This window comes from Phascolarctos cinereus, unplaced genomic scaffold (genome assembly GCF_003287225.1).
Source record: "Phascolarctos cinereus isolate Bilbo 61053 unplaced genomic scaffold, phaCin_HiC Scaffold_3;HRSCAF=262, whole genome shotgun sequence".
In the NCBI taxonomy this organism is placed as follows: domain Eukaryota; kingdom Metazoa; phylum Chordata; class Mammalia; order Diprotodontia; family Phascolarctidae; genus Phascolarctos; species Phascolarctos cinereus.
Window position 1 is genome coordinate 29632553 of NW_027555736.1, and position 16962 is coordinate 29649514.

The 16962-nt window shown below is 41.3% G+C and overlaps 1 protein-coding gene and 1 pseudogene across 5 annotated transcripts in view; one reads left to right on the top strand and one right to left on the bottom strand.

Moving 5' to 3' along the window:
- DNAJC12 (DnaJ heat shock protein family (Hsp40) member C12) overlaps positions 1-16962 on the bottom strand; it is a 131464-nt gene that overhangs the window by 66416 nt on the left and 48086 nt on the right. The window contains exon 4 of one of the 5 annotated variants that reach the window (XM_078150744.1): positions 11528-12261. The exons of 3 other annotated variants lie outside the window; for them this stretch is intronic. In XM_078150744.1, coding sequence (XP_078006870.1) covers positions 12043-12261 — 219 coding nt within the window. In that variant the 3' untranslated portion in view covers positions 11528-12042. Of the gene's footprint in view, positions 1-11527; positions 12262-16962 lie in introns of those variants that run through there. One more of the 5 variants, XM_020998252.2, reaches the window with a different exon arrangement.
- Positions 529-5443, top strand: LOC110216366 (pre-mRNA-splicing factor SLU7 pseudogene; annotated as a pseudogene).

Consider the following 16962-nt stretch of genomic DNA (forward strand, 5'->3'; position numbering starts at 1 on the left):
ACAGAAAACATCAGTGACTCACCCAAGGTCACACAGGCATGAAGTTGTTGAAGCAGGACCTGAAGCAGGGTCTTCCTAATTCAGAGGCCAGCTCTCTACCCATTGTGCTACACTGCTTCTCTCAGAGATTATTCATCCCCATATTCACAGATGGGGAAACTGAGGTTCAGAGAAGTTCAATGACTTGCCCACAGTCACATAACTAGTAAGAACCAGTGTGTTCTTGACACTATATCTGGCCCTCTATTCGTTGTCCTAGGTCCAGTGGGGCTCTGGCCCAGGTCTGTGATCTGAGGAGTTCAGTGTCACATGACCATTACAAAATGATCCTTCACAAAGATGTGTGCCTAGGACCTGCAACAAACAGCCACCAACATTTATTCATCTCCATCCTGTGCAAGACTATGCTAAATGCTGGGAGAGAGTCCCAGACTTGAAAACCACACCTATTTTCAAGGACTTTAGGTTCCAAGGTGTGAAATGAGACAGGTAGGCAAAGAGATAATTCAGGAAACTCATTCTGAAGATATGGACAAAGAAAGTTAGTCATTGAAACAGCTATGGGAATAGATGGATGCCCTGACCAGTAGCCCATTTGGCCAATGGAGGTTTTTTCAAAGACCAAACTTGGAAGTGGGATGCCCTGAACTCAACTGACATCAGAAGATAGGATATTAGATCCCAGGGCTTCAGCTTCCTTATCTGTGTTCCCTAAGATGCATCCCTTCCCTCCTCAGGTCCCTCAGTCTCTTCAGCTGTAAGATGAGATTAAATTTGGGACAGTGGGGTTAGTGGGGGAGGGAGGGCAGGAAAGAGCCTTAGAGAGGTGCCCTCTTTGGATTGGAGACTTCTCTAAGTAGCTTATTTAGTTGAATTGCATGCATGGTACCTGAAGTGAATGAAGGACAGAGGATGGAGGCTGACACTTTCAAGGTGAAAGATTGAGCACTTTGGAGCTGAAAATGCAGTCTTTTGAAAATGCCATTTGTGTTGGCCAGACCAGGGGCTGCCTACAGGCTCCACTAACTCAGCCCCCAAAAAGAAGACCTGGTCTCTGACACAGGCCATTTGTGTCACCTGGCCAAGTCATCTCTCAGGACTCTGAACAATAATTTAAGATAGGAAATTTTTGAGTGAGAATGGAAAGGAAGGACCACTTTGCATTGATAGGGGGATCTTCCCCACCCAGGATTCCTGATGACTATGAAGTGACAGGTTCCATCCCTAACACTAGGTTAAAGGTGAGCTCCTTCAGGAACAGGGATCATTCCTCCAAAGCAAAAGCCATTCTTTGTAGCCCCAGCACTTAGCCCAAGGACTGGCACACAGTAAACACTTTCCTAGATGTTTGTTGACTGACTACTATGTGCCCACACTAGGTTTGGGGGAATTCAGGGACAAAATCAAAGCCTCTGTCCTGTAATTGCTTAGCAGTACTTGTATGGAAGTTTTCTCTTGACTCTACCTCTCCTCCCAGTCCCTGCTCCCAGTGGGATGGAACCACCTGGAGGACATGGAGTTTAATTTGTGGGCACAAAGAAAAGTCTCTTAACCTTGTGAATACTTATGAAACAGTCACTTAAGGAGAGGATTTTGGGAAGATGGAAGAGTAGCTCAGAAAACTTTTGGCTCTCCAAATTTGCCTCAAAAATAAAAAGACAGAACATGGCAGAAATAAACACAGGGTAAAGTAGCTGTCCTCCTAAGACAATCTGAGAAGCCCCCAAGAAAGACCTGAAGAGGTGGATGTTTGACCTGAATGAAGTGCAAACATATCCAGGGAGACTGCAGAATAAACCAACAACTAGCCCTGAAGAACCAGAATAGAATTTATTTGTTTAAAAAAAACTGATCTCAGTTAAAATAGATTAATCAAAAGTGAAAAATGGAGAAACTACACCACGTGTCAGAAATCTTATTCAGTGTTGTTTTAGACTGTTTACAATACCTAGCCAGTATAAAATACCTGAATGTATATCTGCCAAAACACAAATGGGAACTAGAAGAACATAAACTTAAACACATTTTATACAAATAAACTAAAATCGAAGTAATTGAAATAATATTTCTGTTCATGGGTAGGTAAAGCCAATATAATTTTTAAAATGACAATTTTACCTAGCTAATCTATTTCTTGAATGTCATCCCATTAAATTACCAAAAAAAAATTATTAGAGTTAGAATAGAGTTAGAAAAAAATAATAAAGTTCATCTGGAAAAGCAAAAGGTCAAGAACTTCTAAGAAACCATAAAAAAAAAAGATGTAAAGGAAGTAGATTCAGCAGTATCAGACCTTAAATTGTATTATAAGTGAGAGTATTGTTGAAGTGTATAAAGGATAATTTTGACTACTTTAAATTAAAATTTTCTTTTATAAATGAAATCAGTATAAGCCAAGAATAGAAGTAATGAATGAAACTGGGGAAATTTTTCATAGACAACCTCTCAATACGTGATTGGGTTGGAACAGGGCTGTGGCATAGGAAAAGATAAGCAGATTGGTTTAGAAAAACATGGAAAGACTTGCTCCTATGAAGGAAGATGCCATCCACCTTCAAAGAAACACATGATAGGTGGAAATGAGGACAGTTCAGTCTTACCTATGTCTGTATGAGTGTATATGTGTATGTATGGGTATGCTTATAGGTATCTGTGTATGTATATATGTTTGAGTGTATGTATACATATACATGAATAATTGTAGCCTTTTTTAGGATGAAGGAAGGGAGAAAAATATAAAGTAAAAAGTGGACAGTGGAGAACACAAGAAAACCAAAAGGGAAGCAAAGCTGGGCAGCTTTGAAAACTATGTGTAGTATTTATTATATAGGTTTTCTTCAAATGGAAATATATTGTTTTATATTGAATCCTCTTATGTTCTGCTGTGTATATAGCAATTTTTAAAATTTTTGCATTTTGTATTTAAGTTTAAAATTTTTGAAAAAATTAAGTAGTGCCTTAAGTACTGTGTATTATATGGAATTGGGAACAAAAGCTTAGGTTGCTCACATTCTCTTGGGGGTAAGTTGGGGGGAAATGCAAAGATAAGGAAAGAGGAATTTCAGAAGGGAAGGTGCCTTGCCATGTTAGGGCCATCAGCTTAGGGTCTGGTGGCATTTGAGCTGAATGAAGGAGCCCTGTCTTTTCCCCCATGCCAGCCCCCTTCTTTCAGCTGCCAGGCTTTAGAATTGTAGGCTTGGGACTGGACTTGTGAATTCACTGATCTGGCCAAGTCCCACATGAAGAAATTCCTTCTACCTAATAAGACCAGTTAACACCTCCTTCAACTTTATAGTTTTACCCTCTTACACTTTTCCAGTTCCCAGGTTTCTTTAGGTTCTTTTGGCCATGTCCACTTTCCCTTCTAGGAAATTGATGTTTTTGTTTTTGGGTGGGTGGATTACAATTCAATTATGAATTCACACCTCTTTTTTCTGAGTACTTAGAGAAGAGGCCCCTCCCCTCCATTCCAACCTTCTGGGTATATTTAGAGCAGAAGGGATCAGCCAGGGCCCCACATCCAGATCACTGCTTTCTTTCTCACTTTTCTCTTTGAACTATTAGGAGACATCCCATTCTCCAGAGTTAAGGCCCAGAAAGCAAGCTGTGCCCTGAGCTTGGCCTAACAACAGTCCTTGGCCATAACCCTTTGGTTAACTCTGGTTTGGCTAAATCACAGAATCAGCTCAAGCCAGGGAGGCTGGCCATCCAAACAGTCGAAGATGCCTAAAGTCAAAAGCACCAAATATATCTGTAGGGTTCCAAAAAGCAGGTTAGAAGTGGGGTGGATCATTGAGTGTACCCACTGTGGCTGCAGAGGATGCTCTGGTTGACAAGTCTCCATAGCCACAGACCCACAGATTCCATTCTTGGCTTATTTAGAAGAACAGAGAAAGCTGGGTAATGCACCAGCTGAAGTTGATGAGGAAAGAAAAGATATCAGTCCTCATATTTCTCAGTACAACTCTGTGCCTTGTCAAAAAAGATCCGCACTAAAGCATCAGAGACCCTAGCCTGAGAAACAATGGCATCAGAGTGGTGTAAAAGAGAGTATTGTGACTACAAAATACTGAAAAGGAGCATGTGAAAATTGTGGGGTTCTGATATACCCAAAAAAGAATACTTTGAGAGGCCTCAGAGTGTTGGCACCAAGTTCTCAGGAACTAAGATAGCCCCAGAGGAATAGATACAACCTCAGCTCATGTTTGCCTCTGATGGAAAAAGAGATCAGTGGAATGTCTACAACTAAGAGGAAGATATAAAGATGGTACAAGAATATGCCAAAGTCGACCTCGCTAAACATGCATTGAAAGCTCAGAAGCTACAGGAAGAATTAGCCTCAGGAAAGTCAATGGAACAAGTGAATTCACCAAAATATCAGTAGGGAGAAGAAGACTCAAATTCTCAGACTGAAAGAGACCATAACAGGGAAGATGAGCATGACCAAAAGTATGCAGATGGCATTGATATGCCTGGACACAGTGTTGCCTCTAATACACAAATTACAGTTGGGAGTCTCAGGATTTGAGAAGACACTGCTAATTACTTGTGAAATTGACATCTCAGTTCTGCCTACTATGATCCCAAAATAAGAGCAATTTGAGAGAATCCCTGTGCCAAGACAGGAAAGAATCCTGATGAAGTTAGTTATGCAGGACACAATTTCATTTGATACCCTGGACATGCAATTTCAATGGCACAAACACATTTGTTTCCCTGGGAGGCTTAAGACAAAGGGTCTGAAGTGCACCTCCAAGCAGATCCAACGAAACTGGAGTTCCTGTATAAACCGCCTAAAGTCAAGAAAGAAGATTTCAGAGAACAACAGAAAGAAAGCATCCTAGAAGAGTATGGAGGTCAAGAACACCCAAAGGCTCCCACCTGAGGACTCGGAATATTCAAGAAATGGTACAGTCCTCAAAGGACAAGATGGAGCTATTGCCTGCTCTAAGTATGAGGAAGATGTCAAGATCAATAATCATACACACATCTGGGGTCCTATTGGAAAGAAAGTAGATGAAGGTATGAGTGCTGTCACTCGTCTGTCAAGTTGTGCTTCTGTACTGGAGAAGCTGAGAAGGAAATCATGAATGCAGGTGAATATATTCCTGATGATGAGGTGGGAGAAAAGCAAACAAGCAGACCAAAACCTCTAATGGAGCTTCACCAAGAGAAACAAAGAGGAGAAGAGGAAGAAACGCAGGAAGAGTAGTTCTGACAGTGAGGGTGAAGAAAAGAAGCAAGAGGAAAAACTGAAAAAGGCATTCAATGCTGAGGAAGTCCACTTCCTCCATGCCAAGATCATGCAGCTAGAGGAGAGGAAGAAGTAGCATACAGTAGCAAGTATGGAGACTCAGAGTCTACAAAAGAGGAAATGGAGACATACAGGATGAAATGCCAGAGGCCAGGTGACCCCATGGCTTCTTTACTTGGACTCCAATGACATGACTTGGAAGGAGATTCAGAACACCCAACTTGTATATATTCCTTTTAGTCTCTTACTAAACAAAGATGGCAAAATCCTCATTTGTTTTTCTCGCTGACTTTCAAATAAATTTCTGGAACCCTTTCATCCAAAAATAAAAAACAAAAAGCAATCAACCTGCACCAGCCACTTTCCTATCATGAAGCCCTGCTATAAATAGCCTTTTTTGTCCCTAGGCAAACTTGCCTCATTTTTGCTGTTACATTTCACTGCCGGTTCTTTGTATAGCCACAACTATATGCATCTAGGCTTAGCCTTGCTGCCTTGGGTCTCCTCAGTCTTAGAGGAGAACCTGAATCTGATGTCTAATTTCTAGCCTCCAACAGAATAAAGAAGGCTTTTTGCCCGTAACCTCTGTGAGCTCTTTGGTATTTTCAGGGTTAACAGTAGGTGATATAGTAACCTCTGTGGCAATTTATATTCAAGGTGTGAGGGAACCTAAGAAACTGCTAAATGCACTCCCCTCATTTGATCAAGGAAATAACTGAGTCCTGGAGAAATGAAACAACCCAGGTGGGAAGCGGCATAGGCTCACCATTTCACATATTGTCAAGGACATAGAAATAAACATGAAGTTACATCAAGAAGTAAAGTACATTAACCAGTGTTTGAGTATGGTAGGATGGCAGGAGAGGCCTTGGGGAAGAGATATAGTTACCTGAACTCTCCTTGGAAAGAAGCCAGGGACTTTAAGAAGTGGAGATGAAAGGAGAATACATCTCATACCTGGACGGAAACTTGAGTGAGGACAAGAAAGCAAAAAGTAGACAATCTCAACCAGAAATGAAGTAAAAAATATGGAGGTGGAAGAGCCCTTAATGATCATCCAGGCAAATCCCATCATTTTAGAAATGAGGAGACTTATGCTAAAAATGGTATAATGTGGTATAACTGTAGTATATCTGAAGGAGAGGAGGAAGGAGCACTGAGGAAGGGAAGATCACAGCCAACTAGGAGTGGTATGGTGGAGAAGGCAGTCATCGTGAAGGAGCTGGAAAGAGGGAGGAAGGGAAGGATGACAATGCAGAAGAGGCAGAGGAGGGGATTCCAGGTATAGAGAATGCGTGAGCAAAGTCACTGGGGTGGGAGAATGAGAGACTGCTTGTCAATTTGACTGGAGAATGTGGGAGAAAGCTGGAAAAGTAAATGTTTAGGAAAGCTGGAGCCAAGATGGTGGTGAAAAGATGAGACTCATCTGAACTTGACCCCAAGCCCCTCCAAAATACCTTCAAATACTGCCTCTAAACAAACTTTAGAGCAGCAGAACCCACAAAAGGATGGAGTGAAGCAACTGCCTGGCTCAAGACAGCTTAGAAGCTTGGCAGGAAAGGTGTGTTGCACCAGGGTGAGGATGGCGCACAGACCAGCACTGGCCATGCCAGGGCAGACCCGGGCCCCAGCAAACCAGGAGCAAATCTCGGAAGCCACTGAATCAGTGGCAGCATGGCTAGTATCTGGATCCTTCAGGTCACAATGGTAAAAGGGTAAGACGACCGGTGACAGAATTCTGTTGCATTGCCCATACTTGGATGTGGATTACGGTCCTGAGTCTCAGTCCCAGGGCAAAAAGGAACACTAGCACAGCAGAGCTTTTGGCCCCAAGGGAGCTGGAACCCTGGTCACAATTCCAAAGTGGAAAAGAGTGTGGTCACTCACGCACAATACAAGAGAACAATAAACGCACTTTTCCCCAAATCATGCCAATTTGAAATTACTGAAAACTTACAGGTCCCCAGAATTACCTCTGAAAACACTTGCACCAAAAAAATAACACAACAACAACAAGACTCTGAAGCTTAGGATAGTGGCCCCTCTACTCCAGAAGCAGAGCCCCACTTTAGCATAGAGTTAAAAGTCAAGAAATAGGCTGGAAAAGGAGCAAACAATGACAAAAGATCCTGACGATGGCAAGTGATTATGGTGACAGGGAAGATCAAAACACAAACTCAGAAGAAGCCCAAAAAAGTCAAAACTCAGAGAAAAACACAAACTGGCCCCAGGCCATGGAAGAGTTCAAAAAGGATTTCAAAAATCAAATAAGAGAGGTAGAGGAAAGATTGGGAAGAAAAATCAGAGCGGCGCAAGAAAATCATGAAAAAAGAGTCAACGGCTTGGTAAAGAAGGCACAAAAAAATATTGAATAAAAAGCACACAAAAATCCAATGAAGAGAAGAATGCCTTGAATGGCAAAATTTGCCAAACAGAAAAAGGTGTACAAAAATTCACTGAAGAGAAGAACTCCTCACCAACCTCAATGTTCGCATGTGCTTCCAGGACTGGACTTTCATTGCCTAGTCCCTCCCTTCAGAATTTCTATCATTTCATACATATTTCATATTTATTCACTTGTATACATGCTGGATCCTGTCATCATACTGATAGCTTCCAGCATTTTTTTTAGCCATTTCCTATGTCTGGAATGCTCTCCCTCCCTCCTCATCTCTGCCTCCTGGCTCTGCTGGCTTCTTTCAGGTCCCAACTAAAATCCCATTTCTCCAAGAAGCTTTCCTAACCTCTTAACCCTTGAGTTTTCTCTCTGTTGATTATCTCCCATTTATAGCTTATTTGTATATACGTGTTTGTTGACTTTTTCATTAGACTGTGAGCTCTTTGAGAGCTCTTTTGCCTCTTTTTGTATCCCTAGGGCTTGGCACAGGGCCTGGCACATAGAAGGTGCTTAATAAATGTTTATTGACTAAAGGTAGGGCTTCTGTTTTTGCTATGTAGCCTCAGCTCCAAAATGGTGTCTGACACATTTTTCTGGACTTGATATACAGAAGACAGCTCCTTGCAAGCAACTTTCTTTATCAGTGGAGACTGGTACCCTTTCTGCAACCTAGTCTTCAAGTTGCCTGGCACATCATAGGTGCTTAATACATGTTTGTTAAATTTGTCGTTGAATAATTAAATCAAGTGGGTCAAATGAAAGGAAAAATCTGGCACTAAGATGGCACTAACCTGGGCCAGAAACTCAGTGAAACCAGACAGGAACCACAAGAATGGATCGAGTCCACAAAATATTTGGGAAATGTCAGGAGAAAATGGGTTTGGCTGGAAGGAGGCAGCAAGGTGGTGCAGTGCATAGAGCTCTGGACTTGGCATCAGGAAGACCTGAGTTCAAACTCACCTTAGACATTTACTAGCTGTGTGACCCTGGACAAATAATTTAACCTCTGTTTGCCTCAGTTTCCTTATCTATAAAATAGGGTCAATAATTGCATCCACCTCCCAGGAGTAAGTTTAGAAGCAGACAATGTTTGTGAAGTGCTATATAAAGCTAGTTATTATTAAAGGACTCATAGCTCTATGAGCCTTGTCTGACAGTATCAAAAGTCTCTTTTCTGATTATTCAAACTTCAGGGTTGATGTCCAATGTTTCAAGTAAGATGGAAAAAAAACAAAAACAAGTTAAGATGTTAAAAACATCGGTCAGTGCAACTGATGATTCCTTTATGACTCCAGAGGACTGATAATAAAATTTGTTTGTTAGCCACCTTTTGACAAAGTGGGAATAGACTCAATGGGCAGAATGAGGCCTACATTTCTGGATATGAAGAGAAAAAAAGAACACACAACTATCTTTACATTTAATGCATGGAAAATTCCAACTGATTCCTTCTCTCTCCTTTCATACAATAATATTATTTTCAATTGTACTACTTTATTTAAAGAGTATTGAAGCTTTTCTCCTTAAAAAAAAAAAACACAGAAAATGGACTGGAAACTGAAGGAAAAACCATTTGGATTGGACTAGAATCAGGGGTGGGGAACCTGTGGCCTCAAAACCGTATGTGGCCTTCTAGGTTCTTGGGGGGCCTTCTGACTGAGTCCAAGTGTTACAAAACAAATTATTTTATTAAGGGGATTTGTTTCTGTGAAGTTTAGATTCAGTCAAAGGGCCACACTTAAGGACCTAGAAGGCCACATATGGCCTCCAGGCTACAAAGTTCCCCATCTCTGGACTAGATGATTCCTTTAGGCCCAAGGCTGAGGTATTCAGGATGTAAAAACAGTGTATGTAAGGGCAGGGGTATGATAAGATGGAAGGGATGGGGGTGTCTTTTGGGCAGGACTTAAGAGTCAGCAGAGACCTGAGTTTGAATACTGGCTCTGATTCATGCTAATTGTGTGACCCTGAAAAAGTCTCTTCTCTCTGGATTTCAGCTGGATTTTGACCCTTCAATAGAGCCCTGATGTCATTAATGTAGCCACTCTCTCCACTGGTACAGTTCATATTCCATCCATGCTCTCCTGAAGAAAGTCCCTCCTGAATGTCAGTCAGTACCTTGGAGCAAAGTCTGATTTACTCTTTCCTGGGTATGACTCTAACCAATAAGGGTTTGTATCTAGTCTAGGGATACAAGAAGCAATTCATGGTTGTAGTCTTGGGTAAGTTGTGTCAAAGAATGCGCAGCACCAGATAATATCACAGCAGCAGCACAGTCACCCCTTGACCTGGATTCCTGGGACTGGGGCTGGTCTACAGACTGGGCTAACCCAGTGTTCTGCCATATTCAGGACCATGTCACAAAGCTGAGTGACCTACCCTTCTCTAAGGATAAGGGAAAAATCACAAAACTTTTGAGTGTGGACTCATTCTTAGAACTATGTTCTTTTGTTTCTATGCTACTGAATAAATTACTAGCTCTGTAAGGCCCTTCTATTTCAGTTCCTGGGCGCAAAGTACTGGTTGCCCAGCCCTAGCTCAGTCCTAGTGACAATTACTTTCAATCTAAACTGGTGTGTCTCAGTTAGATGGTAAGATATTGTAAGGAATACTAGATTAAAAAGTATAGACAGATCTGGGAATTGAATCAGAGTTTTACATTGTGAAATCTTCTCCAGGTTGGCCTTATGCCCTGGGCATCTTTGAGAGAGGCAGAGACCTAGGATGAATGGTATATACCAGTCCTGTGTCTGAGGGGAAGAGGCAGGAACTCAGAACACCCTGCTATACCAGAAGCTACAAAGACTGGACTTAAGCCCTCCAGAATCAGGCAGCATACCAATCTTCTGCCCTTCCACATTCTAAAATTGCATGTATAAGAAATGATGAACAGGCTGACTTCAGAAAAACCCAGAAAGACTTGTATGGTCTGATGTTGAGTGAAGTGAGCAGAACCAAGATAACATTGTACACAATAACAACCACGTTGTGCGATGACTAATATTGATAAACTTAACCCTTCTCAGCAATACAAGGATCTAAGACATCTCCAGAGGCCTCATGATGGAAATGCTATCCACATCCAAAGAAAGAACCATGGAAGTTGAATTGCTCTAATATTTTCTTCTCTTCTGTCAAGTTTTGTTTCCTTTTTCTGATGGTTCCTCCTATTGGTTTTAATTTTTACTTACAACTTCACTAATGTGAAAATATGTTTAATAGGAATGTAAATGTATAGCCTATATCAGATTGTGCCATCTCAGGGAGGGTGGTGGGGAGGAGAAGGGAGAAAAATTTTAAACTCAAAAGCATATGGAAGTAATTGTTGACAAATCAAAATAATAAAATTTAAGAAATAAAATAAAATTGCATGTGATTGAATGTATAGGAATAACCTATATCTGATTGCTTACTATCTCTGGGAGGGGGAGGGGAGGAAGGAGGATGGCTAGAATTTGGAACTCAAAACTTAAAAAACTATTAAAAATGATTTTAACATACAATTGGGGGAGAGAAAATGTATTTTTAAAAAATTTTATTTGCATGTGATTTCTTTCTAGTACCTTTCATAATCCATCAGTGGAGACAGGTAGCAAACTGACAAAAATCACAGTTCCAAATATATTAAGGATAAAATGGTTATCATGGAGTTCATTTTAAAAGGTCCTGCCATATTGGAAACTTGTTGACAGCTATTGAAAGTGACTGATGTACTAGGCTAGGTTTCAAGCAAATAATCCACACTGCAATTTAAGTCAGGAATATGGGCATGTTTCTTGTGTAATCAACACAAATTCATCAGATAGTCTATAAAATGCCAATGAAATATGTTAGTATATGAATGGATTTTTAAGATTTAATACTCAACAAACAAATACAATTCAACAAACATTTATTAATCCCTGTTGTATACAAGGCAACATGCTAAGCACCAAGGATACAACGACAAGAACAAAGCATATCTATAAATAAAATTCACAGAAGAACAAATATAAGCCACTAGACTTTTCTTTCTTTTTTGGAGGGGGGGAGGGGTCCAGACCTGTGATCTCATCAGTATGAGGACCTTCCAACATGGAAACTCCCTCCACTGATGGACACTAGCAATTCTTCCGCAATTTACAATCTTAGAGAATCACAGGGGACTCTGAGAGGGGATGTGACTTGCCCAGGATGATACAGCCCACAGGGGGCTGAGGCAAAATTTCCAAGGCTGGCCCTCTATCCACAAGGCCAGGCTGTTTCTTAATAGAGGATCTCTCTCAATATAGGCAAATCCTGCAGGGAGGTGGGTGTCACCCTCCTCCCAATTTTTCTCTCAGCACAGACATCATGGGGATGGGTTCATGGGTTAAGCAGCGATGCTCAGGGTAAGAGCTAATGCTCTTCTCTACACACGCACAAAGAACAAAGACTTATTTTTAAGGACGCGGACCAAAGAAGCAAATGAGGCAAGCCCAGGAGACGGCAGCCGCCTGACGTCTTTCTGCTTCTCTCTCCACGGAAGCTGAGATTTATATTTCATAGTTTCTGAATTTCCGCAGCAGCTCTGAAGGGGTGTCTCCTGACCAGCGAAAACACAGGTGCCAGCAGTTCCCATCTGGAAAGCCTTTAAAAGAGGGGAATCACTTTTAGAAATCAAAGACAGGGAGGCCAAGCTTTCAAGAGCAGAGTCAAAAAACATCTAAGTCAGTTGGGACCTTGGGGGTCATCTGGTCCAAGCTAGGCCTAAACAAGAATCCCTACTACATCTTCCCAAAAGCCTAATGTCCTCCAGTGAGGGGAACTGCTCCCCTGGAGGGGCAGCCTGTTTGGGATAACATTAATTTTCTATTAATAACTGAATTTTTCCTGACATCAAACCTGAACTTGCTTCTCTGAAGCCTCTGTCTGTTGTTCCTACTCCATAAGATCACAGATCTCCACCTGGAAGAGAGCTCAGAGGCTGTCCAATCCGACCTTCTCAGTGGACAGATGTGGAAACTTCCCCAAGGTCATACAGGCAGTAAGTATCAGGGGAGGGATTTGTACGCAGGACCTCTGCCTCCAAAGTATCGTCCGGCCTTCCCATGGTCTTTGAGGCCAAAAAGAAATTGAACCTATCTTCCACATGAAAGCTCTATCTTCTCTTACCCAAGCTAAACATTCCCTGTTCCTCCCATTGATTTTAATGGGACATGACCCTGAGTCCCTCCCTTCCCCATCCAAGCTTATCCAAGCTTATCAGTGTTGTCCCTAAAATGTAGAAGAATACAACAACACGTCACTGCAACAACTGAAATGTTAGACAAGTACAGGTCTTCAGGATGAATTACTGCCTCGGGAAATGGCTATTCATTAAAATAGTCCATAGGCTCATAACTAGAAAACAGGGGTTAGCTAATGGGAGGACCCCAAAAGATTGCAAATACTAGGATCTGGCTAGAGCATGTGAAATCGGGAAATACAACCTAACTCCAGCAGTAAAATGCTAGAGTTTTGGTCTGGAGATGACTGGTCTGGAGGTCTGCATTCAAATCCTACCTCTGACACTCATTAGCTGCATGCTCCTGGAAAACTCGTTTCTCTTCTCTGAGCCTCAGTTTCCTCATCTGTGAAATGGAGATGCTAAACCACCTTGCCCTGCTATGGTGTTATGCAGAGACCATTATACCTTAGAGCATTACAGAAATGTGATGATCAAGGGAAATAGTCATGGAAGTTTTTGCATAACTACACATGTATAACCTGTATCGAGTTGCCTGCCTTTTCAATGAGGGTGGGTGGGGAGGGAGGAAGGGAGAAAATTTGGAACCCAAAGTTTTAAAAACATATGTTTAAAAAAATTGTTTTCACATGCAACTGAGAAATAGGAGATACAGAAATGGGATATAGAAATCTATCCTGCCCTACAGGAAAATAGAATAGGAAGGGGATAAGAGAAGGGAGGGAGAAATAAAAGGGAGGGTAGATTAGAGGAAGGGGTATTCAGAATGCATGCCATCTTGGAGTGGGGGAGGGGCAAGATGGGGAGAAAATTTGAAACTCAAAATCTTGAGAAAGTGAGTGTTGAAAACTAAAAATAAATAATTTTTAAAAAAAAGAAAATATGATGATCAAAACTGTAACTAGGATGAAATGTTGCCCTCCGGGGATTGGGTAGATGGTGGAGGGGTGGACAGAGACCTCAGGATATTGACAACAGGTCACTGTTGGGAAGGTAATACCCCCACATTCAAGAACAGGGAGGGGCAGGGAAGAAGCTCAAAATTCCCACCATCACAAGGTTGTGGAGGCCATAGACTCTAATCCCATCATTTTACAAATGAGATAACCGAGACATAGAGCAGTTGAGTGATTTGTCCAGGGTCACAGAGCTAGTAAATGTCTGAGGCTAGATTTAAACCCAGACCTTCCTGACTTCAATTCTGGTACTCTACACACTGCACAACATTAGAGATATAACATGGTATAGCAACTAAAGTGCTGGAATGAATCAGGAAAACCTTGGTTCGAACGCCGCTTTAGACACTTCCTGTCTGTATGACCAATGGCCGAGTTATTAAGGTATACTGAGCCTCAGTTTCCTCATCTGTACAATGAAGCAGTTGGACTAAGCAATGTCTGTGGTCACTTTAAGCACTGAATCTCTGCACCTCTGATACAGTAGCTTACTACATTAATTACGTTATTAACCCAGTGGGAAGCTCAGTTATTTCTATACTGCAGGAGAACCATCACCGTCATTAATGCCCTCTCAAGGTTGGTACTTATTAAAGTTGGTGCCAGTGGGCATAACCCCAGTCACTACACTGTAGTTAAAGGTCTGAGGAGGAAGAAAAGGATAATCATGAAAGGCAAGTCCAACCTAGACCTAGTCAATTTTATCTTCTAATAAAATGTATGTTCTATCATGGGTTTTCACTGCCAAACACAGCCTCTCCAAATTCAGAAACCTGTCAATTGTCAGGGAACACTGGAAAGAAATTCACCATAGGACCAATTTTTATCCAAACATCACACAGTATCCCTAGCGGGGACCTGGAAGGAAGGGTATTCTCATCAGCCCAGAGGTCAGCATCATAAATCAATTTGGATAGAACTCCCATTAAAATAAATATCTGAATTCATGCTGCAGGACTGAGTTTGTACAAAGCAGGGAGAGAGATGGAAACTGGAAGAGGTAGAAATGTAACTACAAATGCTGATTGATGAAGGGAAGATTAAAAGCCCCTAGTACATCTGTATCCCAAAGAGATCAAAGGAAAAGGACCAATATGTACAACAATATATGTAGCAGCAATTTTTGTGGTGGCAAAGAATTGCAAATTGAGGGGATACTCATCAATTGGAGAATGGCTAAACAATTGTAGCAAATGTTCGTGAGGGAATACTGTTTGCACTGTAAGAAATGACAAAGAGAAAGAGTATGGTTCAGAAAAGCCTGGGAAGACCTATATGAACTGATGGAAAGTGAAGTAAACGAACCAGAACAGTGTATACAGTAACAGCAATATTGTAAAGATGGTCAACTATGACAAATTTAGCTACTCTAATCAATACAGTGATCCAAGACAATTCCAAAGGACTCATGATGAAAAATGCTATCCATCTCTGGAGAGAAAACTGATGAAGTCTAAGTGCATGAATCATAGGGGTTTTTTTCCCTTTATTTTTCTTGCTCATTTTTTTTGGCAACACAGCTAATATGGAAATGTTTTACATGTCTTCACATGTATAATAGATAGCATATTGCTTATATTCTCAATGGGCAGGGAAGGGACTGGAGGAAAAGAGAAAATTTGAAACTCAAAATAAAAAAATAACATTTTTAAAATGTTAAATTAAAAAAATTTAAGTTCCTAGTACAGAGCTTTGCACACTTTTGGTCTGGAAAATCAAATTTGATTGTATTGGTGTGGGGAACTCACAAGATGGAAACTCCCCTCTTGATGAAATTGGCCACTCAGCTTACAGAGCTCCCCAGGCCACTGAGAGGGTAAGTGATTTGCCCAGCATCATACAACCAGGAGGGTCAGAGGAAGGACCTGAATACTTCCTTACTCTATCCACTATGCCAAGCTGTCTCTCATCCTTGTAGACCAAGATATTCATTGCCACACTCTTGGCATTAGCAAATAATAAATGAATGAATGAATGAATGAATGAATGAATAAATAAATAAATAAATAAATAAATAGATAAATAGATGATGGAAACAACATAGGTGTCCATAGGTGAGGGAATACTGAACATCCTGGCATAGGAATATAATGGAATACTACCATACCATAAAAGCTGAGGAATTCAGAGGTACATGCTTGAACAAGTGAAAAATGATAATGCAGACAGGGGGAAAGGCAAGAATATGAGAACAACGTAGACAATGACCAGAACAACATAAATAAAAATACCACCCAAAAAAATTAGAATTTGGATTAGGAACAACAGCCAAACCTGGCTCCTGATTTTTTTAAAGAATTTTTCTCCTCTCAGCAGAGAGGTGGGGGACTACAAGTACAGAGTGCTACATAACCTGTCAGACCTTGTGATAGTTTATTCTGCTTAATTGCTTGTTGTTTGGTTTGGTTTTTTGCAAAGAATTCTGAGCAGATGGTGTTGGGGAACATCTGTGGCATGAAGATTATGCTTTCAAAGGAACAAGTACAAACCTGAGACTACATTGCATGATACACACGCATTTCAGGAGCCATTTTCCATACTTTCCATTTTGACCAAAGAGCTCAAATGAGATTGAGGATATTGGTGTGACAATCTGCCACAGCAGATGTCAAGCACCTGGATCTAGCAGATGATAAAGGGCACTAGAAAGCAATAGACTAGAAGCCATTGGCAAGCTCTGTAAAACCTACTTGAGTGCTTTTTTGTTTCTTTGAATGCTGGGACTGTGAAAACTATTACGTTGCAAGGAAACAAGATTCTCTGTGATTATGCAGAGGGCATGCTGGGATCGAGCTCTGTGCCTCTCACAGCAGAGAGGCTCCATTTGAAAGACAGCAGAAAAACAGGGGTCAACATAAGCTTCCACAGAATTCCATCATTCTCCAGATCTGCTCTATAAAAGAAAGGCACCCTTTATGTTTCCACTCCCACACCCAAGTCCAGGCTCAATTATCACCTCCTATGGAAAACCTTTGGGCATCTAAGTGGGTAGACTGCCAGGCCTGGAGTCAGGAAGATTCATCTTCCTGAATTCAAATGTGGCCTCAGACACTTACTGGCTGTGTGACCCTGGGTAAGTCACTTCACTCTGTTTGCCTCAATTTCCTCACCTTCCAGTATCTTTGCCAAGAAAACCTCTAATGGAGTC